Source organism: Ranitomeya imitator, chromosome 3, assembly GCF_032444005.1.
Source record: "Ranitomeya imitator isolate aRanImi1 chromosome 3, aRanImi1.pri, whole genome shotgun sequence".
Taxonomy (NCBI): domain Eukaryota; kingdom Metazoa; phylum Chordata; class Amphibia; order Anura; family Dendrobatidae; genus Ranitomeya; species Ranitomeya imitator.
Window position 1 is genome coordinate 699,520,213 of NC_091284.1, and position 25,776 is coordinate 699,545,988.

At 42.4% G+C, this 25,776-nt stretch overlaps 1 protein-coding gene across 3 annotated transcripts in view; it reads left to right on the forward strand.

Moving 5' to 3' along the window:
- The window catches only part of ARHGEF25 (Rho guanine nucleotide exchange factor 25), a 540,759-nt gene that overhangs the window by 441,248 nt on the left and 73,735 nt on the right, over positions 1 to 25,776 (forward strand). For all 3 annotated transcript variants that reach the window (XM_069758578.1, XM_069758577.1, XM_069758579.1), the window contains one exon: positions 24,674 to 24,807. In XM_069758578.1, the coding sequence (XP_069614679.1) occupies positions 24,674 to 24,807 (134 nt within the window). The remainder of the gene's footprint in view (positions 1 to 24,673; positions 24,808 to 25,776) is intronic.

The window sequence follows — 25,776 nt, forward strand, 5'->3', positions numbered from 1 at the left end:
GATTACATTAGCAGCATGCTGTGACTTTTTTCCAGTCTGATCGTGATCTGATCCGAGCTGGAAAAAAAAAAACGCAGATGAACACACAATGATAGAATAACATTGGTCCGAATGCAATCTGATTTTTAATAGGATTGCATTCTTCCGATTTCATCGCTAGTGGGAATGAGCCCTTAAAGTAAAGTTATGGCCTTAATGGTGCTGTTATACTTATTAAATTGATATATTTAATCAGCATTTGAAGTTTGTGTTTAATAAGCTTTTGGTTCCTAGGTGCAGGACAGTGGGTAGGGTCTTTGGTTACAGCCCTGGCCCCTCCGCCTGCCTCTGGTGCTTTGTGAGTGACCTGCCTCCTCTTGTAAGGTTTGCGCCAGCGCTGTCCTCACTGCTGGCTGTGCTTGTGCAGATTGATCTCTTGGCAGTTTTCAGTAAAATGACGCCAGCGGCGGTGCGTGTGCAAATTGAGATCTCAACTTAATTATGTCTGTTAGAGATTTAATTGAGATCTAAATCTGCGCATGCGCTGAGGAGAGTGGCGGTACAGCCGGAAAAACCATATCCTAGACCTATAGGCATGGTATCAGCCTCTGTATAGCTATGTTTCCGGTGCAGACTACCTGCATTATGCAGCGCGTCATGGAACTTGCCATCAATTGTTCCAGCTCTATGTAAAATCAGAATATTGACTCCTAGCAGGCTCCTGGTGCCATATTGCAATTCTGTACAACGCTGATGTCTAACACAGCCGCAGGCATTTACTAAATCTGATCTTCACATCATAAGAAAGTGGCACACATATAGTCCCGGGCCCAGTACACATATCTGCCTGTAATCACTATGGACCTTATAATAATCAACTTCTGTAGAGAGATATTGTCAGGTGCGTCTGATGAATTTACTGACTGATCAGATTGTCACAGCTGCGGATTATGCCTTTAAATTCTTGTAGCCAATCATACGGGCCAAATTGTCTGTACGTCTATGACCATTGTAAGCCATTTATTTGATTGTCAGATATCTGACATCATAATTCAGTGAATTTCTCTAAAATTTTATAAACTAGTACAAGTTCCTCAGTCCTCCATAGACCTTGCATAAGTTCCTCAGTCCTCCGTAGAGCTTTCATAAGCTCCTCAGTCCTCCATAGAGCTTTCATAAGCTCCTCAGTCCTCCATAGACCTTTCATAAGCTCCTCAGTCCTCCATAGACCTTTCATAAGTTCCTCAGTCCTCCATAGACCTTTCATAAGTTCCTCAGTCCTCCAAAGACCTTTCATAAGTTCCTCAGTCCTCCATGGACCTTTCATAAGTTCCTCAGTCCTCCATAGACCTTTCATAAGTTCCTCAGTCCTCCATAGACCTTTCATAAGTTCCTTAGTCCTCCATAGACCTTTCATAAGTTCCTTAGTCCTCCATAGACCTTTCATAAGACTTTCTTTTTCTTGCTGAAAACAAAATAGCTTTTGACTCTTACAATCCAGAAGGCGGCCATTCCTGCACAACTCATCACTCGGCCGTTTAGTTGCTATGGAAACTTTCCTTGAAGATAACATATTGAATATTACATACAACTGTGACTGAGGCAAAATTTTGTCAGGTTCTTTAAACAGAATTTGTTTCTATTATCAATTTTTAGGCTAAAAGCCAACGTTATCTAATCACATAATGGATACTTTTGACATTTTCTTATAGGCAGCAGGGATGAGCAAAACCGAATGGTAAAATTTGGGGTTTATACCGGACACATATTGTCCTGTACCGAACCCCGATCTCGGACTTCCAAGCGGAAGTCTGTGTTACTGATCAAGTTCACCAGCCTAATAAAACTTGTTGAAAGGCTGCAGCGCAGCGAGCCATCAAGCTCTAAGGTTGTGAACACTTCCAGTCAAATCACACGCATGCGGAATATAAGCATGACTGTGATTGGCCAGTGCACCATGTGACTCAGCCTGTATGAAGGCTGGATGGTGCTTTGCACCACTATTCTGACACCTGGTGCCCTAACAGCCTGGTGTACAGTCCCATAAGAACCTGGTGCAGCGTGCCATAACAGCCTTGTGTAGCGGGACATGACAGCCTTGTGAAGAGGGACATGACAGCCTTGTGTAGCGGGACATGACAGCCTTGTGTAGAGGGACATGACAGCCTTGTGTAGCGGGACATGACAGCCTTGTGTAGCGGGACATGGCAGCCTTGTGTAGCGGGACATGACAGCCTTGTGTAGCGGGACATGACAGCCTTGTGTAGCGGGACATGACAGCCTTGTGTAGCGGGACATGACAGCCTTGTGTAGCGGGACATGACAGCCTTGTATAGCGGGACATGACAGCCTTGTGTAGCGGGACATAACAGTCTGTAAAGTGCCATAAGCGTAATGCAGGCTGTTGTAATGTTTCCATAATATAGACTGGTGCAGCATTACCGTAATACAGGCTGATGTAGCATGCTGGTAATACAGGCTGGGCCAGTGTGACCGTATTACAGCCTGGTGTAGCGTGTCCATAATACAGTCTGGTGCAATGTGTCCGTAATACATCTCTTCCACAGTTCAGAACCTAATAGCTATTTTCAATTAATTCATTGACAGATTCTGGCTGTTTATGGTCATCTGTAGACATAAATTCACAAAAAAATGTAATATCTACTGATTTAACCCCTTAACCCCCAAGAGTGGTTTGCACGTTAATGACCGGGTCCAATTTTTACAATTCTGACCACTGTCCATTTATGAGGTTATAACTCTGGAACGCTTTAACGGATCCCGGTGATTCTGACACTGTTTTCTCGTGACATATTGTACTTCATGATAGTGGTAAAATTTCTTTGATATTACTTGCGTTTATTTGTGGAAAAAAAATGGAAATTTGATGAAAATTTTGCAATTTTCCAACTTTGAATTTTCAAGCCCTTAGATCACAGAGATATGTTACACAAAAATCTTAATAAGTAACATTTCCCATATGTCTACTTTACATCAGCACAATTTTGGAACCAAAATTTTTTTTGGTTAGGGAGTTATAAGAGTTAAAAGTTTACCAGCGATTTCTCATTTTTGCAACACCATTTTTTTAGGGACCACATCACATTTGTAGTCACTTTGAGGGGTCTATATGATTGAAAATACCAAAAAGTGACACCATTCTAAAAACTGCACCCCTCAAGGTGCTCAAAACCACATTTAAGAGGTTTATTAACCCTTCAGGAGCTTCACAGGAATTTTTGGAATGTTAAAAAAAAAAAAAAAAATGAACATTTAACTTTTTTCACAAAAAATTAAGTCGGATCCAATTTGTTTTATTTTACCAAGGGTAATAGGAGAAATTGGACCCCAAAAGCTGTTGTACAATTTGTCCTGAGTATGCCGATACCCCATATGTGGGGGTAATCCACTGTTTGGGCGCACGGCAGAGCTCGGAAGGGAAGGAGCGCCATTTGACTTTTCAATGCAGAATTGGCTGGAATTGAGATTGGACACCATGTCGCGTTTGGAGAGCCACTGATGTGCCTAAACAGTGGAAACCCCCCACAAATGACCCCATTTTGGAAACTATACCACCTAAAGAACTTGTCTAGATGTGTCGTGAGCACTTTGAACCCCCAAGTGCTTCACAGAAGTTTATAATGTAGAGCCGTAAAATTAAAAAATTATATTTTTTTTCACAGAAATTATCTTTTCGCCCCCAATTTTTTATTTTCCCAAGGGTATCCGGAGAAATTGGACCCCAAAAGTTGTTGTGCAATTTGTCCTAACTGCGCTGATACTCATATGTGTGTGTGTGTGTGGGGGGGGGGAACCACCGTTTGGGCACATGGCAGAGCTCGGAAGGGAAGGAGCGCCATTTTGGAATGCTGACTTTGAAGGATTGTCTGCTGACGTCACATGGTGTTTGCAGAGCCCCTGATGTACCTAAACAGTAGAAACCCCCATAAGTGACCCCATATTGGAAACTAGACCCCCAAGGAACTTATCTAGATGTGTTGTGTGAACTTTGAACCCCCAAGTGTTTCACTAAAATTTATAACGCATACCCGTGAAAATAAATAATCTTTTTTTCCACGAAATGATTTTTTAGCCCCCAGTTTTGTATTTTCCCAAGGGTAATAGAAGAAATTTGACCCCAAAAGATGTTGTCCAATTTGTCCTGATTATGCTGATACCCCATATGTGGGAGAAAACTACTGTTTGGGCACACGTTGGGGCTCGGAAGGGAAGAAGTGGAGTTTTGGAATGCCGATTTTGATGGAATGGTCTGCTGGCGTCACGTTGCACTTGCAGAGCTCCTGATGTGCCTAAACAGTGGAAGCCCCTCCAATTCTAACTGCAACCCTAACCCCAACACACCCCTAATCCCAACCCTCACCACACCCTTAACCCCAGCACATCCCTAACCCCAACATACCCCTAACCCTAACCACACCCCTAACCCTGACACACCCCTAACCCAACCGTAAACGTAATCCAAACCCTAACGCCAACCCTAACTTTAGCCCCAACCCTAACCCTAACTTTAGCCCTAACCCTAACTTTAGCCCTAACCCTAACTTTAGCCCTAACCCTAACTTTAGCCCTAACCCTAACTTTAGCCCTAACCCTAACTTTAGCCCTAACCCTAACTTTAGCACCAACCCTAACTTTAGCACCAACCCTAACTTTATCCCCAACCCTAACCCTAATAGGAAAATGGAAATACATACGTTTTTTTATTTTATTATTTTTCCCTAACTAAGGCGGTGATAAAGGAGGGTTTGATTTACTATTTATAGCGGATTTTTATGTTTTGCAGCTGTCACACAATAAAAGACGCTTTTTATTGCAAAAAATTGTTTTTGCGTCACCACATTTTGAGAGCTATAATTTTTCCATATTTGGGTCCACAGAGTCATGTAAGGTCTTGTTTTTTGCGGGACGAGTTTATGTTTTTATTGCTACCATTTTCTGACACATGACATTTTTTGATCGCTTTTTATTCTGATTTTTGTTAGGCAGAATGAACAAAAACCACCAATTCATGAATTTCTTTTGAGGGGGGTGGGGGCGTTTATACCTTTCCGTGTTTGGTAAAATTGACAAAGTGGTTTTATTCTTCGGGTTAGTACGATTACAGCGATACAGTGCCTTGCGAAAGTATTCGGCCCTCTGGAACTTTTCAACCTTTTCCCACATATCATGCTTCAAACATAAAGATACCAAATGTAAATTTTGGGTGAAGAATCGACAACAAGTGGAACACAATTGTGAAGTTGAACGAAATTTATTGGTTATTTTACATTTTTGTGGAAATTCAAAAACTGAAAAGTGGGGCGTGCAATATTATTCTGCCCCTTTCACTTAATACTTTGTTGTGCCACCTTTTGCTGCGATTATAGCTGCAAGTCGCTTGGGGTATGTCTCTATCAGTTTTGTACATCGAGAGACTGAAATTGTTGCCCATTTTTCCTTGGCAAACAGCTCGAGCTCAGTGAGGTTTGATGGAGATCGTTTGTGAACAGCAGTTTTCATCTCTTTCCACAGATTCTCGATTGGATTGTGGTCTGGGCTTTGACTTGGCCATTCTAACACCTGGATACGTTTATTTGTGAACCATTCCATTGTATATTTTGCTTTATGTTTGGGATCATTATCTTGTTGGAAGACAAATCTCAGTCTCTGTCTCAGGTTTTTTGCAGACTCCAACAGGTTTCTTCAAGAATGGTCCTGTTTTTGGCTCCATCCATCTTCCCATCAATTTTTACCATCTTCCTTGTCCCTGCTGAAGAAAAGCAGGCCCAAACCATGATGCTGCCACCACCATGTTTGACAGTGGGGATGGTGTGTTCAGGGTGATGAGCTGTGTTGCCTTTACGTCAAACATATCGTTTGGCATTGTTGCCAAAAAGTTCGATTTTGGTTTCATCTGACCAGAGCACCTTCTTCCACATGTTTGGTGTGTCTCCCAGGTGGCTTGTTGCAAACTTTAAACGACACTTTTATGGCTATCTTTGAGAAATGGCTTTCTTCTTGCCACTCTTCCATAAAGGCCAGATTTGTGCCGTGTATGACTGATTGTTGTCCTATGGACAGACTGTCCCACCTCAGCTGTAGATCTCTGCAGTTCATTCAGAGTGATCATGTTCCTCTTGGCTGCATGTCTGATCAGTTTTCTCCTTGTTTGAGATGAAAGGTTAGAGGGACAGCCGGGTCTTGGTAGATGTGCAGGGGTATGATACTCCTTTCATTTCAATATGATCGCTTGCACAGTGCTCCTTGGGATGTTTAAAGTTTTGGAAATCATTTTGTATCCAAATCCGGCTTTAAACTTCTCCACAACAGTATCACGGACCTGCCTGTTGTGTTCCTTGGTCTTCATGATGCTCTCTGTGTTTCAAGCAGAACCCTGAGACGATCACAGAGCAGGTGCGTTTATGCGGAGACTTGATTACACACAGGTGGATTATATTTATCATCATTAGGCATGTAGGACAACATTGGATCATTCAGAGGTCCACAATGAGCTTCTGGAGTGAGATTGCTGCACTGAAAGTAAAGGGGCCGAATAATATTGCATTCCACACTTTTCAGTTTTTGAATTTCCACAAAAATGTAAAATAAGCTATAAATTTCGTTCAACTTCACAATTTGTTCCACTTGTTGTTGATTCTTCACCAAAAATTTACATTTGGTATCTTTATGTTTGAAGCATGATATGAGGGAAAAGGCTGAAAAGTTCCAGGGGACCGAATACTTTCGCAAGTCACTGTACCTCATTTATATCTTTTTTTTATGTTTTGGCGCTTTTATACAATAAAAACTATTTTGTATAAAAAATAATTATTTTTGCATCGCTTTATTCTGAGGACTATAACTTTTTTTTTTTTTTTCGCTGATGACTCTGTATGGCCGCTTGTTTTTTTGCGAGACAAGATGACGTTTTCAGCGGTACCATGGTTATTTATATCTCTTTTTGATCGCGTGTTATTCCACTTTTTGTTTGGCGGTATGATGATAAAGCGTTGTTTTTTGCCTCGTTTTTTATTTATTTTTTAACGGTGTTCACTGAAGGGGTTAACTAGTGGGACAGTGTTATAGGTTGGGTCGTTACGGACGCGGCGATACTAAATGTGTACTTCTATTGTTTTTTTTTTAATTTACATAAAGAATTGTATTTATTGGAACAATATTTTTTTATTTATTTATTTAGGAATTTAAAAAAAATTTTTTTACACAGTGTACTTTTTTTTTTTTTTAGTTTATAACATTGTCCCAGGGTGGGACATTACTATGTAGTGTCAGATCGCTGATCTGACACTTTGCACAGCACCGTGTAAGATCAGCGATCTGACATGCAGTGCTGGGGGCTTGCCGGCGCCTGCTCTCAGCAGGCACTGACAAGCCACCTCCCTGCAGGACCCGGAAGGACCCCTGCGACCATCTTGAATCCGGGGCCTGCAGGGAGGAGAACGGAGGAGACCCTCGGAACAAAGCAATCACATCGTGTAGCTCTAAGGGTCTCAGGGAAGCACGCAGCGAGCCCCCTCCCTGCGTGATGCTTCCCTATGCCACCTGAACACTATGATCATGTTTGATTGCAATGTTACGAGGGTTAATGTGCCGAGTGTGGTCCTTGACCGCTCCTGGCACATAGTGCCGGATGTCAGCTGTGATAATCAGCTGACACCCGGCCGCGATTGGCCGCGCTCCCCCCGTGAACGCGGCTCATCACCCATGACGTACTATGCCGTCCATGGGAATTAAGTCCCAGGTCACATAGACGGGATAGTACGTCTAATGGCAGAAAGGGGTTAATGACTATTTGCAGTTTCACTGTACCAGCCGTGTGTTCACAGTAATTTTGGGAGAGCGCTTCATCTTCCAAACATTTTCAAATCCATTACACTTCACAATCTTTTTAAATTCTTCTTCTTCTTTTTTTTTCAGAGGCAAGTCAAGTTCTTGCTTATTGGCATCTTTTTCTATTTCTTCTTATCCCATATCAGTATCATCTGCTGTAAATGAGTGTTCATACTGGTCACATATATTTCTTCCACAGTCCAGAACTAATAGCTTTTTTCCATGCACTCATTGACCGATTCATGCTTTTTTGGTGATCTGTATACAGAAATTCAGAAAAGGAGACAAAATAAACTCATTTAATGACCATTCAAAGTTTCGCTGTACCATCCTTGTGTATGCAGTAGTCATAGAATTGGGACTTGTCTTCCAAACTTTTTCAAATCCAATCCACTTTACTCACTGTATCACCTCGCCATTTCTCAGGCTCTTCGTCCAGAATTGACCTCTGATTCTCCGTTATCCGTGTTCACCCTGGAAGAGAGCTTGTATGGCATGGAGGGGGGGGGGGGGGGGGGTTGTCGGAAGGGAGAGCAAGTCGGTGTGTGGGCAGACCCTGTATCAGCAGGTGTCCAGAAAAACACCCTTGCATGGGGAGGGTGAGGCGACTGGATTCCAGAGGACACCATGGCCACCCTGCTTCGTCACCCACCGCACCCAAGGCGAGGCACAAGGTGGCTCGGTAGAGGGGCGAGGGCATGGGGGCCTATGAGATGCCTCCGTCAGCCTTACACCTTCCTTCGCCACGGGGGTTCATCGACACACCAGCGGACTGGCTCGGATATTGGGAAAGAGAGGCTTGCCGTCAGGGGCCACCGTGCCTCCTGCACAAATTGGTTAAATGTAGTAATGGCTGGGCCTGAGGCGGAAAGCGCATTTTCTACCACCACTGATGAGCAGTATCGGAGAATACAGGAATATAAGTGTACACTGGTGGGAACTACTGATGGCATTCCTACCTGAAAACAGGGGCTCAGTGGAAGTATAAGGCAGGGGCGGAGGAGGAAGTCGCCAGCACAGCCGTGGCATCGGCACTGCCTCGGAAGGGAGAGTTAGCATGGCCGATATGTGGAAAACCTTCCTCAGCATGCCTCAACATCCGGCACCATCTAATATGCTCCGTAATAGCAGGAGGCAGGATTTCAACAACATAGTGCAAGAGTACATGTTCACAAGTCTCCACATACAGAATGATGAGTCTGCCCTATTTATCTTCTGGTTCTCCAAATTGGACACATGGCCCTTAGGCAAGTGTACTGTCGGAATTTATGTCTAGCAAGGCTAGGGGTGTGAACACAGACAGGTACATCCGCCTGTCCACAGCCAACGTGGTCAAGCTGACATTTATGAACCGTGTGTGAATGCCACAGGAATTGTCCTTACCTTTGGCTGACTAGAGAAGTAAACCTGCCGCACCCATCCATTCTTATACTCCACTGCAGTTTGTTCATTCTATTTTCGGTTCCCAATGTTTTGGGGCCTCTCCAAACAAAAAGTAAAAAAAAAAAAAATAACAAACAGTGTTGGCTACCTCCTCTTCCACCTACACAGTGATTGTTTTATTTTTTATTCTATGTTATTTTAAAGAAGTTGTCCCATGAAGAAAGTTGATTTTAATCAATACATCATGGAATGATAATACATCTGGGCAGGGGAGGAAGCAAAAAAGTATATAGACATTACAGCATGGAATCGTAAATAATTCTTTCTTTGAGGTAAAATATTTTTTTAAAACAGGCAGGGAAATGCTTTATCTCACAAAAAGAATCAGCTGTGATCTCATGCTGTCCTGTCCAGAGGTGTATCTAGGTTTTCTGGCACCCGGGGCAAGAATTAGGTTTAGCCCCCTCACCCAAGCACATATGTTCTTGTGCAGAACATCCACACACGATGCCCTTAAAGATAGTAGTGTCATTATAATCTACTGAATAAAAATATCTGCCTTATGCTGAGCCCCTGAATAAATAATTGTCCCTCACTATATTTCCCGCACAAAATATGATCCCCACATTTTCCCTGTTTTGGTACATGCTCTCCACACTGTCCTCTCCTTTCCATACTGGTCCCCCTTTTCACACTGGGGCCCCCTATAGGGCCCAGTCTCTGTACCACCCTCCTTGGTATACTGTGCCCTCTTAGCTGTGCCCTGACACTGTTCCCCCATACTACCCCCTACACTACTCAGTTTCTATTCTTTGCCTACTCAAACTTTTCTCCCCCATACTGTCTCCTCGCATTATTCCCCTTGATAGTCTCCTCACATGTTTCCCCCTCCCTCATACATTTACCCTATCACTTTCCATACTGCCTCCTCACACATCTCTCCGACTCCCCATTTTGTGTCCACACCCATCCCGTCACCCTCGCTCCCCATACTGTGTCCGCATACATTTTTCTCTCATTCCTCATACTGTGTCCATACCCATACTGACAGTCACCATACTGTATCTGCACCCTTACATGCCCTCCATCTGACCCCTTCCCCTCATATTGTGTCTTCAAATTTCTCCCACTCCTCATATTGTCTGCACCTGTCCCTTTGTTTGCTACCGAAACTTGTGTCATCAAATCATCCCCGTTATAATAAATTTCCCCTAGCCCCATTACACTAAATACCCTCATCACAGTAAATCTCCCCTAGTCCCTTAACAGTAAATCTTCCCCCACATACAGGAAATACCTCCCAAATGCAGAAAATATAGCCCCCACACATAGTAAATACCCCCACACAGTAAATACAGCCCCCACACATAGTAAATACCCCCCACACACAGTATATACCCCACACATCGTAAATACCCCCTACACACAGTAGATACCCCCCACACACAGTAAATACCCTCCACACACAGTAAATAACCCACACAGTAAAAACACCCACACACATAGTAATACCCCCCACACAGAGTAAATAACCCCCCCACACTGTAAATACCTCCCAGCCGCATTACACTAAACCTCACTCCCATCTTCAGTGTCTCCAGCTCCGCTAAGCACTTACCACCAATGCTCTACGCGTCGGCGAGTGATGTCAGCAACGTGATCACATGACCTGCCGACATTGCTCTAATCAAAGACGCGAGTACAATTCATTCCTGGGAGCCGAAGCGTTCCTGCTTCTCTAAGCCGGTTGTCAGCCAGCTCAAAGAACTGCCGTTTCCCAGTCTGGTGGGCGGCAGAATGCAGCCGCCAGGGGAAGACACTTCGGAATGCCGCATTAGGCCCCCCAGATACACATCTGATCATGTCTGTGTACTCTTTTGCATCTCCCCTGCCCAGGAGCTGTGGTATGATCAGACCATGTCCCTGTACGGTCAGACAGTCATTACACAGTACACAGCAAGGGCACATTTTTAAGATTATCTCAGCACAGTAACATTTTTTTTTAAATACATCCAATTGTGAAAATTATTATTATTCCAAGATGTATTGATTAAAATCAACTTTAAAATTAGCTTTGTTCGTGGGAAAACCCCTTTAAGTCATTTACCTATCCACATTCTTTGCACCCCAAAAAGTGCAGCGTATTACATTGCCTGCATACAGAGAGGCCAGCAGATTATTACACTGCCTGTATGTAGTTAAAGGGCCCCCGCAGAGCCTGTTTTCAGAGTACCCCCCCTCCAAAAAAACCCTCAAAAACAGTGTTGGCTACCTCCTCCTCTTCCACCTACACCGCCACGTTTACCTCCTCCTCAACCTTCTCCACTTGAACCTCCACCTCCTGGTTCAAGATTATTATTATTTTTTTATTCTATGTTATGTTAAATTATTTTTCTATCCACATTTGTTTGCATGGTAATTGTCCTGCTCTTGCCCCCATTTTGCTTCCTTTTGCAGCCCCCTAGCCCTTACTATGACCATTTTACAGCCATTTTAAAGTAACAAACTTTGGGTCGCTTTTGACTTCTATTGGGATTGGGTCCGGGGTCAAGTTTGGAACATGTTCTGGTACCCGAACCGAACTTTGGACTCAAGTTCGGCCAAACCCAATGAACCTGAACTTCCATGGGTCCGCTCTTCCCTATTAGGGGGTTACAAAGATGGCCACACTGTTCTCATTTTACTGTACTTGTATGGCTTCTTTCAGTAAAATGAGGCAATACTTAGCTGATGACTGGTGATTTTGCCTTTCTTGTGAACATGTGATCTTTGTTACCTTGGCTCCTCTTCCTCAACATCCTCTAGGTCGATTTCAAAGCGAAACTCAATGAAGATAGGCTAGATTCATACACGTACAGTGGTCTCCTCTCAGCTATACATCAGGGTTTCTGTCGGAATCCCCAAAACACAGGATTTCAACGGGAACCTCGACTGAGCCCCAACGGAGCCAATCACTTCAGTGAAGTCGATGGAGTCACATTGGACTCTGGCCTCCGTTCTTTCCGGATTTATCTTTTGTCAGTCATGCACAAAACCGTGGCAGACAGTCCGAGTCCTATGCCACTCCATAAATTTGACTGTGTGATTCTCTACTGTACTGTTGGTGCTATGACTATAATAAGACATGGATTCTACAGGACATTTCAGATATCGATGACAGACTCCCATCTTATATTAATAAATAATTGAGACCAGCTGAGACTGGCATACTTATTTTGTGCTTACTTTGCCAGTCCATGTCAGAATGGCTGTACAATCCTTTGTCAATGTCCAGCTGCAATGTCAAATGATCCTCTTAATATCAGGATAATACAGTTATTGATTTCCCAGTAAGTACACCACCCTTGTCAAAACAGCTTGTATTGTGAAAGCTGGTGACAGAATACCTACACTAATCTCCTGTAGCAGTTGGGACTTCTAAGGGAAGCAGAGTAAAAAAAAATACCTGTCTGAAATGACCGAGCCAGCGTCTCATTCATACTGCCCATGGTTGGGGCGCTGTCACACTGACACAATCGTATTTGCGGCAATGTGTTATAGTATTACGGCTACTGTCCATATTCGGTATCCATCATGTATTCTTAATGTGGTGTGCACAGGAGATAACATGACTGCGTACAATGTACAGAAATAAGACCTAGAAGTAAATGGGACTAATATTTCCAAACCTTTATATATCACGTACAATCAACCAGGCAACTACAGAATGTCTCGAAAGCCTTCATCCCGGCTCTAAGACTGACCCTTCCGTCACACCGTAGTGGGCGATATTATATAGGGGCATGTGCTTGGTGATGTCTATCAGTTTCAGATATGAATGAAAGATTGGGCATAAACCGCACCTATTGAGGCCACATTGTCACATATCCCTTAGTCTTTTCTCACCTGTGAACCCTCTGTTCTTGTGTAATATGGGCATATTAATAATTCAGAGCATAGGTCCAAGGCCAACACAATCTAGAGCTTTTGTCTAGGCAGACTGTCTGTCTCAGATTTATCACACATGTTAAATGTTTTACTCTTATCCTAATCTTTACTCATTATGCATTTTACATGGGTGATGTCCTCTATAAGCATTTACCATACTATCAGAGCTCTGGCTGGTTGTTAGCATCTCAGACTCATTACAGTTTGCCTCGTAGGCGCTACGCTTAGGTGCATATCATATTTACAAGTCCAAAAATGGCAGTGCCTTTCTTTAGCACAAACGAAGAACAAAACAGTCCTCTTCCTGGTTAAGACTAAAGGTACCGTCACATTTAGCGACGCTGCAGCGATCCAGATAACGATCCCGATCTCTGCAGCGTCGCTGTTTGGTCGCTGGAGAGCTGTCACACAGACAGCTCTCCAGCGACCAACGATGCCGGTCCCCTGGTAACCAGGGTAAACATCGGGTTACTAAGCGCAGGGCCGCGCTTAGTAACCCGATGTTTACCCTGGTTACCAGCGTAAACGTAAAAAAAAACAAACACTACATACTTACCTTCCGGTGTCTGTCCCCCGGCGCTGTGCTTCTCTGCACTGACTGTGAGCGCCAGCCGGAAAGCAGAGCGGTGACGTCACCGCTGTGCTCTGCTTTCCGGCTGGCCGGCGCTCACAGTGCAGAGAAGCACAGCGCCGGAGGACAGACAGCGAAAGGTAAGTATGTAGTGTTTTTTTTTTTTTTACTTTTACGCTGGTAACCAGGGTAAACATCGGGTTACTAAGCGCGGCCCTGCGCTTAGTAACCCGATGTTTACCCTGGTTACCAGTGAAGACATCGCTGAATCGGCGTCACACACGCCGATTCAGCGATGTCTGCGGGAAGTCCAGTGACGAAATAAAGTCCTGGACTTTCTGCTCCGACCAACGATGGCACAGCAGGATCCTGATCGCTGCTGCCTGTCAAACTGAACGATATCGCTAGCCAGGACGCTGCAACGTCACGGATCACTAGCGATATCGTTCAGTGTGACGGTACCTTAATAAGTAAAACGGTCTCACCAACTAGGTATTACAGGAACCTCTCCGGCTGCAGGACAGACTGTCCACCAGCTGTGTCTTTCTCCAGCATAGCACACTACTCCTACCTGAGCTAGACCAGGTGCATTTTATTAGGCCAGTAAGACCCAGACCGAAGTACTGGAGCAACCTTTGCCATTCAGGCTCTATTGGTTGCTCCTAGATCACAGACCCCAAATCCAGTCAAAATAAAAACCACCTTAGTAATACCTGCCACCTGTATATACAGTGGGGGAAATAAGTATTTGATCCCTTGCTGATTTTGTAGGTTTGTCCACTGACATAGACATGAAGAACAGTCTATATATAATTTTAAGGGTAGTTTAATTTTAACATTGAGAGATAGAATATCAAAAATAAAATTAAGAAAATCACATTGTATAAATTGTATAACTTTATTTGCATTTTGCAGTAAGAAATAAGTATTTGATCCCTCTGGCAAACAAGACTTAATACTTGGTGGCAAAACCCTTGTTGGCAAGCACAGCAGTCAGACTTTTTTGTAGTTGATGATGAGGTTTGCGCACATGTCAGGAGGAATTTTGGTCCACTCCTCTTTGCAGATCATCTCTAAATCATTAAGATTTTGAGGCTATCTCTTGGCAACTCGGAGCTTCAACTCCCTCCATAAGTTTTCTATGGGATTAAGGTCTGGAGACTCCCTAGGCCACTCCATGACCTTAATGTGCTTCTTTTTGAGCCACTCCTTTGTTGCCTTGGCTGTACATTTTGGATCATTGTCTTGCTGGATGAACCAAAGACTGGATGGAGGTTATCACTCAGGATTTTGCGGTACATGGCTCCATCAATTCTCCCAATGATGCAGTGAAGTAGTCCTGTGCCCTTAGCAGAGAAACACCCCCAAAACATAATGTTTCCACCTCCATGCTTGACAGTGGGGACGGTGTTTTATGGGTCTTAGGCAGCATTTCTCTTCCTCCAAACACGGCAAGTTGAGCTAATGCCAAATACCTCAATTTTTGTCTCATCTGACCACAGCACCTTCTCCCAATTACTCACAGAATCATCCAGGTGTTCATTGGCAAACTTCAGACGGGCCTGCACATGTGCCTTCTTGAGCAGGGGACCTTGCGTGCTGTGCAGGATTTTAAACCTTTATGGCGTAATGTGTTAGCAATGGTTTTCTTGGTGACTGTGGTACTAGTTTCCTTGAGATCATTAACAAGTTCCCCCGTGTAGTTTTAGGTTGATCTCTCACCTTCCTCATGATCAAGGATACCCCACAAGGTGAGATTTTGCATGGTGCCCCAGATTGATGTCGATTGACAGTCATTTTTTATTCCATTATCTTACTATTACACCAACAGTTGTATCCTTCCCACCCAGCATCTTACTTATGGTTTTGTAGCCCATTCCATCTTTGTGTAGGTCTATGATCTTGTCCCTGACATCCTTATAAAGCTCTTTGGTCTTGCCCATGTTGTAGAGGTTAGAGATTGACTGATAAATTGAGTCTGTGGAAAGGAGTCTTTTATAAAGGTGACTATGTAAGACAGCTGTCTTTAACCCCTTCACGCCGCCGCCCTTTTTCATTTTTGCGTTTTCGTTTTTCGCTCCTCTCTTTCCCAGAACCATAACTTTTTATTTTTCTGTCAATATGGTCATGTGAGGGCTTATTTTTTACGGGACGAGTTGTACTTTTTAACGACACCATTAGTTTTACCATGTCTTGTACTGGAAAACGGGAAAAAAATTCCAAGTGTGGTGAAATTGCAAAAAAAGTGCAATCCCACACTTGTTTTTTGTTTGGCTTTTTTGCTAGGTTCACTAAATGCTAAAACTGACCTGTCATTATGATTCTCCAGGTCATTCCGAGTTCATAGACACCTAAGATGTCTATGTTATTTTTTATCTAAGTGGTGAGAAAAAATTAAATACTTTGCTAAAAAAAAATGCTTCATTTTCCGATACCCTTAGCGTCTCCATTTTTCGTGATCTGGATTGGGTGAGGGCTTTTTTTTTTTGCGTGCCGAGCTGACGTTTTTAATTATACCACTTTTGTACAGATATGTTCTTTTGATCGCCCGTTATTGCATTTTAATGCAATGTCGCGGCGACCAAAAAAGCGTAATTCTGGCGTTTCTAATTATTTCTCGCTACGCTGTTTACCGATCAGGTTAATGCTTTTTTTGTTGATAGATCAGGCGATTCTGAACGCGCCGCTACCAAATATGTGTAGGTTTGAATTTTTTTTATAGTTTTATTTTGGATGGGGCGAAAGGGGGCTGATTTTTATATTTTGTATTTTTTTTTTTCATATTTTTAAAAACATTTTTTTTCACTTTTGCCATGCTTCAATAGCCTGATGATGCACTCATTTCCGGCTGCGCGGCCGGCGGCCGGAAGCGGTAGTTAAATGCCGCTGTCAGCGTTTAACAGCGGCATTAAACAGGTTAATAGCGGCGGGTGAATCGCGATTTCACCCGCCGCTATTGCGTGCACATGTCAGCTGTACAAAACAGCTGAAACTAGTACGTTGCATGTCGTGAAGGGGTTAATGCAGGTAACGAGTTGATTAGGAGCGTCTAACTGGTTTGTAGTAGCCAGAACTCTCAATGGATGTAGGGAATCAAATACTTATTTCTCACTGCAAACTGCAAACAATTTTATATAATTTATACAATGTGATTTTCTGGATTTTATTTTTGATATTCTATCTCTCAATGTTAAAATTAACCTACCCTTAAAATTATAGACTGTTCATGTCTTTGTCAATGGGCAAACTTACAATATCAGCAAGAGATCAAATACTTATTTCTCCCACTATATATATATATATGTGTGTATGTATATGTATATATATATATATATATATATATATATATATATATATATATATATATATATATATATATATACACAGGGTGGAGCGCGGTAATTTGCTGATTTGGGAATGAAATAAAAAAATTATGATCATTAGAAAAATTTATTTTATATTTTAATTATACTGAACAGTAATGGAAATTTTAAATTACATGGTTTTAAATAGTGTATCTGGCAAATGTCGACCTTCGCTATCCACACACTGCTGCATACGTTTTCTGAAGTTTTCATGAACTCTAACAAGCATGTCCACTGGTATTCTGCCAATTTCAGCTTCAATATTGTTCCTTAGGTCTTCCAAGGTGTTGGGACGGTTGATATACACCTTAGACTTCAGGTAACCCCAAAGAAAAAATGGCATGGGGCTAAATCTGGTGAGCGTGCTGGCCAGTTCACATCTCCCCTCAAAGAGATAAGCCGTCCAGGAAACATTTGCCTCAAACAATTCATGGTAACCCTCGCTGTGTGTGCAGTGGCACCATCCTGTTGGAACCATGTATCCTCTAGTTCCATTGCCTCAAGAGCCGGCTGAAAATAATCCTGTATCATAGACAAGTACCGTTCGGAGTTCACAGTTATGGCACGACCATTATCCTGAAAAAAGTAAGGACCAATGATGCCTACTCGTGATATGGCGCACCACACAGTGACGCGGTCCGAATGCAGAGGTCTCTCGTGAACTTCTCTGGGGTTTGTTTCACTCCAGTAACGCATATTTTGTTTGTTTACACACCCACTGAGGTGAAAATGTGCCTCATCAGAAAAAAACACAATTGCGTCACGGGGTATCGTTGCTAACATGTCTTCACAAGAGGTCCGCCGTGTCAAATAGTCCCATGCTGACAAATTTTGGACCACGCACATTTTATACAGGTGAAAATTCAGTTCATCATGAAGAATCCGGTGGAGAGAACGTCTTGAAATGCCAAGAGCAAATGATTGCTTCCGAGCAGAGCGTTTCGGAGATTGCAGTACTGCTGCTCTAACTCTCTCGATGTTTTGTGGTGTTGTAATCCTTCTCTCAGGTCCCCTTCGTACACATGACACATTCCCTGCTGTTCTGAATGCATTCACCCAATTTACAATTGATTGCCGTCCAGGAACACGTCCGCGTGGAGGAACAGCGAATTGTAAACGAAAAGCACGCTGCACTGCAATGATCGAGTGGGCATTTGAAAAATACGCTTCAACACAAAATGACCTCTCCTCACGTGTCCACTGCATGATGGCAACTGAAAGGCAGAGGAATACAAATCTCCCATCAGCCACTGTAAGCCACACCCACTCTCCCCTCTCTTCGACCGACAGTGCCGCCACAGCATGCAGTGCAAAAAAGCAAATTACCGCGCTCCACCCTGTATATGATGTATGTTTCTGTGTGTAACTGTGTATATATGTACGGTATATGTGTGCGTGTTCGTGTGTGAGCATGTAAACAATTTACAGTAGGATCAATAGCGTCATTACTTCCGTTACTAAAAGTGATATGACCGCTTTAATTAAGTCATTCTAAAAATGGAAACTAACAAATGTCTTGGATCCCAATTAAAATTTCCTGCCAGTCAGTTTCCCCTTTTATTTTTTGACAGCATGAACAGATTACGCTTTTCTTTAACCTGATTGAATGGAGACAAGCTGTGATGTGAACAGAATCTTATTATAATGAAAAGCCGTGCAGTTTCTAAAAAACATTTGAACTCACTTAAATGTAGATGTTCCCCCATAATCTAAAATCTCATTGGCTGCAGTGTGTACATATAACTGTGCTGAAGGGGGATTTAAAGCATTGTTCCCATCTCTGACATTCATGACATATTCACAGGATATGCAATAAATGTCTGATAGATGCGGCCCACCTCATCACTGTGATGGGAGAGATGGCCATGCAGTTGTGTTTCTCTCCATTTCTTTTTTTTTAAGGCAGTTCTGAAAATAGACCTGTTCTCAACAGGTGGGAGTCACATCGATAAGAAATAATTATTGCCATATCCAGTGGATTAATGTCATAAATATCTAAGATCAGAATACACCTACAATGTCATATTTTTATTTTAATAATAGTAACATAGTAAGGCCGAAAAAAGACATTTGTCCATCCAGTTCAGCCTATATTCCATCATAATAAATCCCCAGATCTACGTCCTTCTACAGAACCTAATAATTGTATGATACAATATTGTTCTGCTCCAGGAAGACATCCAGGCCTCTCTTGAACCCCTCGACTGAGTTCGCCATCACCACCTCCTCAGGCCAGCAATTCCAGATTCTCACTGCCCTAACAGTAAAGAATCCTCTTCTATGTTGGTGGAAAAACCTTTTCTCCTCCAGACGCAAAGAATGACCCCCTTGTGCCCGTCACCTTCCTTGGTATAAACAAATCCTCAGCGAGATATTTGTATTGTCCCCTTATATACTTATACATGGTTATTAGATCGCCCCTCAGTCGTCTTTTTTCTAGACTAAATAATCCTAATTTTGCTAATCTATCTGGGTATTGTAGTTCTCCCATCCCCTTTATTAATTTTGTTGCCCTCCTTTGTACTCTCTCTAGTTCCATTATATCCTTCCTGAGCACCGGTGCCCAAAACTGGACACAGTACTCCATGTGCGGTCTAACTAGTGATTTGTACAGAGGCAGTATAATGCTCTCATCATGTGTATCCAGACCTCTTTTAATGCACCCCATGATCCTGTTTGCCTTGGCAGCTGCTGCCTGGCACTGGCTGCTCCAGGTAAGTTTATCATTAACTAGGATCCCCAAGTCCTTCTCCCTGTCAGATTTACCCAGTGGTTTCCCGTTCAGTGTGTAATGGTGATATTGATTCCTTCTTCCCATGTGTATAACCTTACATTTATCATTGTTAAACCTCATCTGCCACCTTTCAGCCCAAGTTTCCAACTTATCCAGATCCATCTGTAGCAGAATACTATCTTCTCTTGTATTAACTGCTTTACATAGTTTTGTATCATCTGCAAATATCGATATTTTACTGTGTAAACCTTCTACCAGATCATTAATGAATATGTTGAAGAGAACAGGTCCCAATACTGACCCCTGTGGTACCCCACTGGTCACAGCGACCCAGTTAGAGACTATACCATTTATAACCACCCTCTGCTTTCTATCACTAAGCCAGTTACTAACCCATTTACACACATTTTCCCCCAGACCAAGCATTCTCATTTTGTGTACCAACCTCTTGTGCGGCACGGTATCAAATGCTTTGGAAAAATCGAGATATACCACGTCCAATGACGTAAATAATAAAAATTTTATTTATATAGCGCACAATATCTTTTGTATCTTCTTCATCTAGTTTACAAGTAGATATTGTAAGGGTATATTTACACTGCATGGTCCCTATGAGCATTCCATTCTTTTCACGATAATTATAACAAGGACGACTAGAGTCAGAATGTGTTAAAAAATATATCAAAGTTTATTCATTACAACAAAAAATAACAATCACAAGATACATAATAATACACAATCATAAGTACAAATGTGATGTAATCCCTAGGCAAAAGATAGGCCTAGGGATCACATCACAATGTTGCTCCCTTCCCCTGAGGAAGCGACATCGACGCGAAACGAGCGTTGGGGAACGTGGCCGTGGAGCAGAGAGGACCACCATTCATAATGGGTGAATACTCTTTTTAATTACTACTTCTTTAATACGTAGTACATCCAACACAAGTCTGTTGTTGCCTTCTAAAGGACACTGGACTATTGTCCTATTGTTTATACCTATTTCCCTATTATAGGGCTATATTGAATATGGCCACCAGATTACTTATGTTTCTCATGATACCATAGGACTCGTAAAACACGATTTCATGTTGTAGGTATTTAATTTATCATGTCCTGACCTATTCCCTGGCCTATTTTTTACGTAGGGATCACATTTGTTCCTATAGTTATGTATTATTATGTATCTTGTGATTATTCTTTGTGTTACTTTTTATTGTAATGAATAAACGTTGATATATTTTTTAGCATATTCTGACTCTAGTCTTTCTAGTTATATACCGCATATATTAAGATGAGTTGCTAAAATATATACACTGTGTGCAGAATTATTAGGCATGTTGTATTTTAGAGGATTATTTTTATTATTGATCAACAACTATGTTCTCAATCAACCCACAAGACTCATAAATATCAAAGCTTAATATTTTTGGAAGTTGGAGTGGGTTTTTTTTAGATTTGGCTATCTTAGGAGGATATCTGTTTGTGCAGGTAACTATTACTGTGCAGAATTATTAGGCAACTTAATAAAAACCAAATATATTCCCATCTCACTTGTTTATTTTCGCCAGGTAAACCAATATCACTGCACAAAATTTAGAAATAAACATTTCTGATATGCAAAAACAAAACCCCCAAAATTATTGACCAATATAGCCACCTTTCTTTATGATGACACTCAGCAGCCTCCATCCATAGATTCCGTCAGTTGCTTGATCTGTTTACGATGAACATTGCGTGCAGCAGCCACCACAGCCTCCCAGACACTGTTCCGAGAGGTGGACTGTTTTCTCTCCCTGTAGATCTCACATTTTATGAGGGACCACAGGTTCTCTATGGGGTTTAGATCATGTGAACAAGGGGGCCATGTCATTATTTTTACTTCTTTGAGACCTTTACTGGTCACCCACGCTGTGGAGTAGTTGGAGGCATGTGATGGAGCATTGTCCTGCATGAAAATCATGTTTTTCTTGAACGATACCGACTTCTTCCTGTACCACTGCTTGAAGAAGTTGTCTTCCAGAAACTGGCAGCAGGTCTGGGAGTTGAGCTTCACTCCATCCTCAACCCGAAAAGGTCCCACAAGTTCATCTTTGATGATACCAGCCCATACTAGTACCCCACTTCCACCTTGCTGGCGTCTGAGTCAGAGTGGAGCTCTCTGCCCTTTACTGATCCAGCCTCTGGCCCATCCATCTGGCCCATCAAGAGTCACTCTCATTTCATCAGTCCATAAAACCTTTGAAAAGTCAGTCTTAAGATATTTCTTGGCCCAGTGTTGACGTTTTATCTTATGTTTCTTGCTCAAAGGTGGTCGTTTTTTAGCCTCCCTTACCTTGGCCATGTCCCTGAGTATCGCACACCTTGTGCTTTTTGTTACTTCAGTAACGTTGCAGCTCTGAAATATGGCAAAACTGGTGGCAAATGGCATCTTGGCAGCTTCACGCTTGACTTTCCTCAATTCATGGGCAGTTATTTTGCGCCTTTTTTGCCCAACACGCTTCTTGCGACCCTGTTGGCTATTTGCCATGAAACGCTTGATTGTTCCGTGATCACGCTTCAAAAGTTTGGCAATTTCAAGACTGCTGCATCCCTCTGCAAGACATCTCACAATTTTGGACTTTTCAGAGCCCGTCAAATCTCTCTTCTGACCCATTTTGCCAAAGGAAAGGAAGTTGACTAATAAGCACACCTTATATTGGGTTTTGATGTCATTAGACAACACCCCTCCTCATTACAGAGAAGCACATCACCCGATTTACTTAAGCTACTTTCACACTAGCGTAGGACTCGGCCCGTCGCAGTGCGTCGGGCCGAGGTTCCGACGCTAGCAGTGAATGCGCCGCACAACGGAGGCAGCGGATGCATTTTTCCTGCGCATCCGCTGCCCCATTGTAAGGTGCGTGGAGGTGGAGGCGGAGTTCCGGCCGCGCATGCGCGGTCGTAAAAAGTGGTGCGTCGGGAGCAAAAAACGTTACATGTAACGTTTTTTGCTCCCGGCGGTCCGCCACAACACGGCGCAACCGTCGCACGACGGTTGCGACGTGTGTCAATGCGTCGCTAATGTTAATCTATGGGGCAAAAACGCATCCAGCAAACAACTTTGCAGGATGCGTTTTTTCCCATAAACGACGTATTGCAAAAAACGCTATTGTGAAAGTAGCCTTAATTGGTAGTTGGCTCTCAAGCCTGAACAGCTTGGAGTAGGACAACATGTATAAAAAGTATCATGTGATCAAAATACAACTTGCCTAATAATTCTGCACACAGTGTAGGTGTACTAACAATGTAGAACTGGTATTCTTGTATAATTCTTTTTGCAATAATTGTGTAGTGTAAACAGGCGATGATGAACATGAAAAATACTCATTCACTAGGGGAAATGATCTTTTTGGTTTGCTCTACAAATTGTTGTTCTCGGATGCATGTCATCCTGTGTAAATAGGACTCATGCTGCTGAGAACAATGGCAACCTGCTGCACTGAAAGATCCATTACTGTGTAAACCAGCTATTAAAGGACCACAGAGCATTTCCTATTGACCATGTAATGTGGAGACCCTGCGTCAGGCACGTCAGTGATGACACTATACCTCTATATTGTAGTTGTCAGATGGTATGTAGAGATCTACACAACAGCCAGGTCTGGAATCTACACACTGTGGTTTGTTTTTTTCAGAAAAGCAAGCTCTTCAGTCCCCAGAGTTCCTCTGTTTATACTCTTTTAAGGAAGCTATTATGACATTGACAGATCCTTTTTATGTCTCCAGTGCCAGCATTTCTTGTGCTGATTAATAATGTATAGGACTGAGAGGCAATTACCTTACGTGTCTATAGTCACTATCTATTTTCTGTAGAGGCGCGCTGAGTAGTACACAACAGAATTCATGCGGAGTATTCTCCTCCTAGTATTGCTCTGTTCACGGCATTGAAGGATATTTCGTGACGTTGGGGCTTTTTTTCTACTTGATTTGTGCTGTCTTTAATTCTAAGTGAAATCTAGATTTGCACCAATATTTCCAAATTTGCATCCTTTTCTAGATTTACAATGAATAAATCTGCACTTTGTTTCAAAACCTCATTACAGTAGTAAATTGATAAAAAATTCAAAAGTGAACCCAGCCTTGTATATGGAACGGGTACTATATTGATAAAGGGGCTGTCCTCTACTTTAAAAGCTAAATAATAGGCCCAGATACATGTAAGAAATAAAAAAAAACTACTCACCTCCTGGACCTGGGTCGCTCCTCCACATTCTGTAGTACTGTGTCTCCCGTCAAATTCCTGATGTCAACATTCTTCTTTGATGTTAAGTGACCACTATAGATTTAATCCAGACAGCAACAGACATCTCATTATGGACCAAATGTGAAGGCTGCAGTCGATCAGCGGCATCTAATTGGCTGCAGTAGTGAAATGGTCATCCCACATCGGGTGTTAGTGTCTGGAGACTGGCAGAGAGCACAGTACCGAGTGTGGTGGGCAACGCTGGTCCAGGAGGTTTGTATAGTCTTTATTCCATACAACACCCTAGGCCTATTAAGTTTAACTTTTAAATTGGGGGACAACCCCCTTTAAATCTCAAAATAAGAAATCACTGCATGCTCATTAACGAGCCACAATACAGCAGACACTAAAGGCCGAAAAAAATAGGCAGCACCAAAAAAATAGGGAAAAAGAGCCATGAATGCTATGATTGCTCTGTCTGTACCTTCTCTTGAAGCCGATCTGCTCTGCAAGAAGTATTTTATCTTTCTCAAACTTCAGCCCGGCAGTGAGTCAGGACGGTAAATCATTCTGATAAATGGATAAACAACATCATGAATGTGTTATGCTTCATTGACATAGATAGATGATTCTTTTCTTTTCAGGATCCGCACATGTCCTACCTCTCAGACCCCAAGGAGAACGAGTCTATAGCTTCTGAAATATCAACATCTGTTGCTTCCTCCTATCCCCCTGAAGAAACAGAAGAAGAAAGGAAGAGTGCCTTAGAAAAGAGTATGTAAGTGAGTCCTTTTTGGGTAAATGGGGGCAGACAATCGGTTTTGTTATCTTGTATTATATACTGTGTGTACACCCAATAATGTTATCTCATCAGAAATGCATCTGTCAAGGGGTGACATATATTAGGCAACAAGTGAGCAATCAGTTCTTATCCTGTGCATGGTTCATATCTTGTGTCATTCGGAGGACACCTTTAGGACTCGCTCACTTTACCGTATAAATTTGATAAGTACTATCATGTCTTGGACCAATGTTATTCAATGGGACAGTGGTAATGAACTTTTATTTTTTTTCACTTCGAAATCGAATGGGTGCGAGAGAAAAATGGGATACCATGCGGAGCCACAGTAAAGCATCTGATTTTTTGCTGATACATTACAATACTGTAGCATAGGAAATTGTAAATGGCCCTGTAAGTGATTAATAGCTGCTGAATTAAAAAACAAATTGCATACGGATTACAAGTGAAAAAAAAAGTCGTCCACTTTTCTAGATGAATATCAGACCGATTTTTTAATGCGCGTGTGTCCCCCTGCCTTTAGATGAAGATCTCCTAACACTTTGATTACACACACCATCAGAGGTCTTGTGCTGTCCACAGATGCCATCATTTACCAATAGTCAATGTTCTCTCGTGTGACCTCAGCCTTTAGGTGAAGATCTCCTAACATTTTGATTATACACACCATCAGAGGTCTTGTGCTCTCCACAGATGCCATCATTTACCAATAGTCAATGTTCTCTCGTGTGACCTCAGCCTTTAGGTGAAGATCTCCTAACACTTTGATTATACACATCTTCAGAGGTCTTGTGCTGTCCACAGACGCAATCATTTACACATAGTCAATGTTCTCTCGTGTGACCTCAGCCTTTAGGTGAAGATCTCCTAACACTTTGATTACACACCTTCAGAGGTCTTGTGCTGTCCACAGACGCCATCATTTACCCATAGTCAATGTTCTCTCAT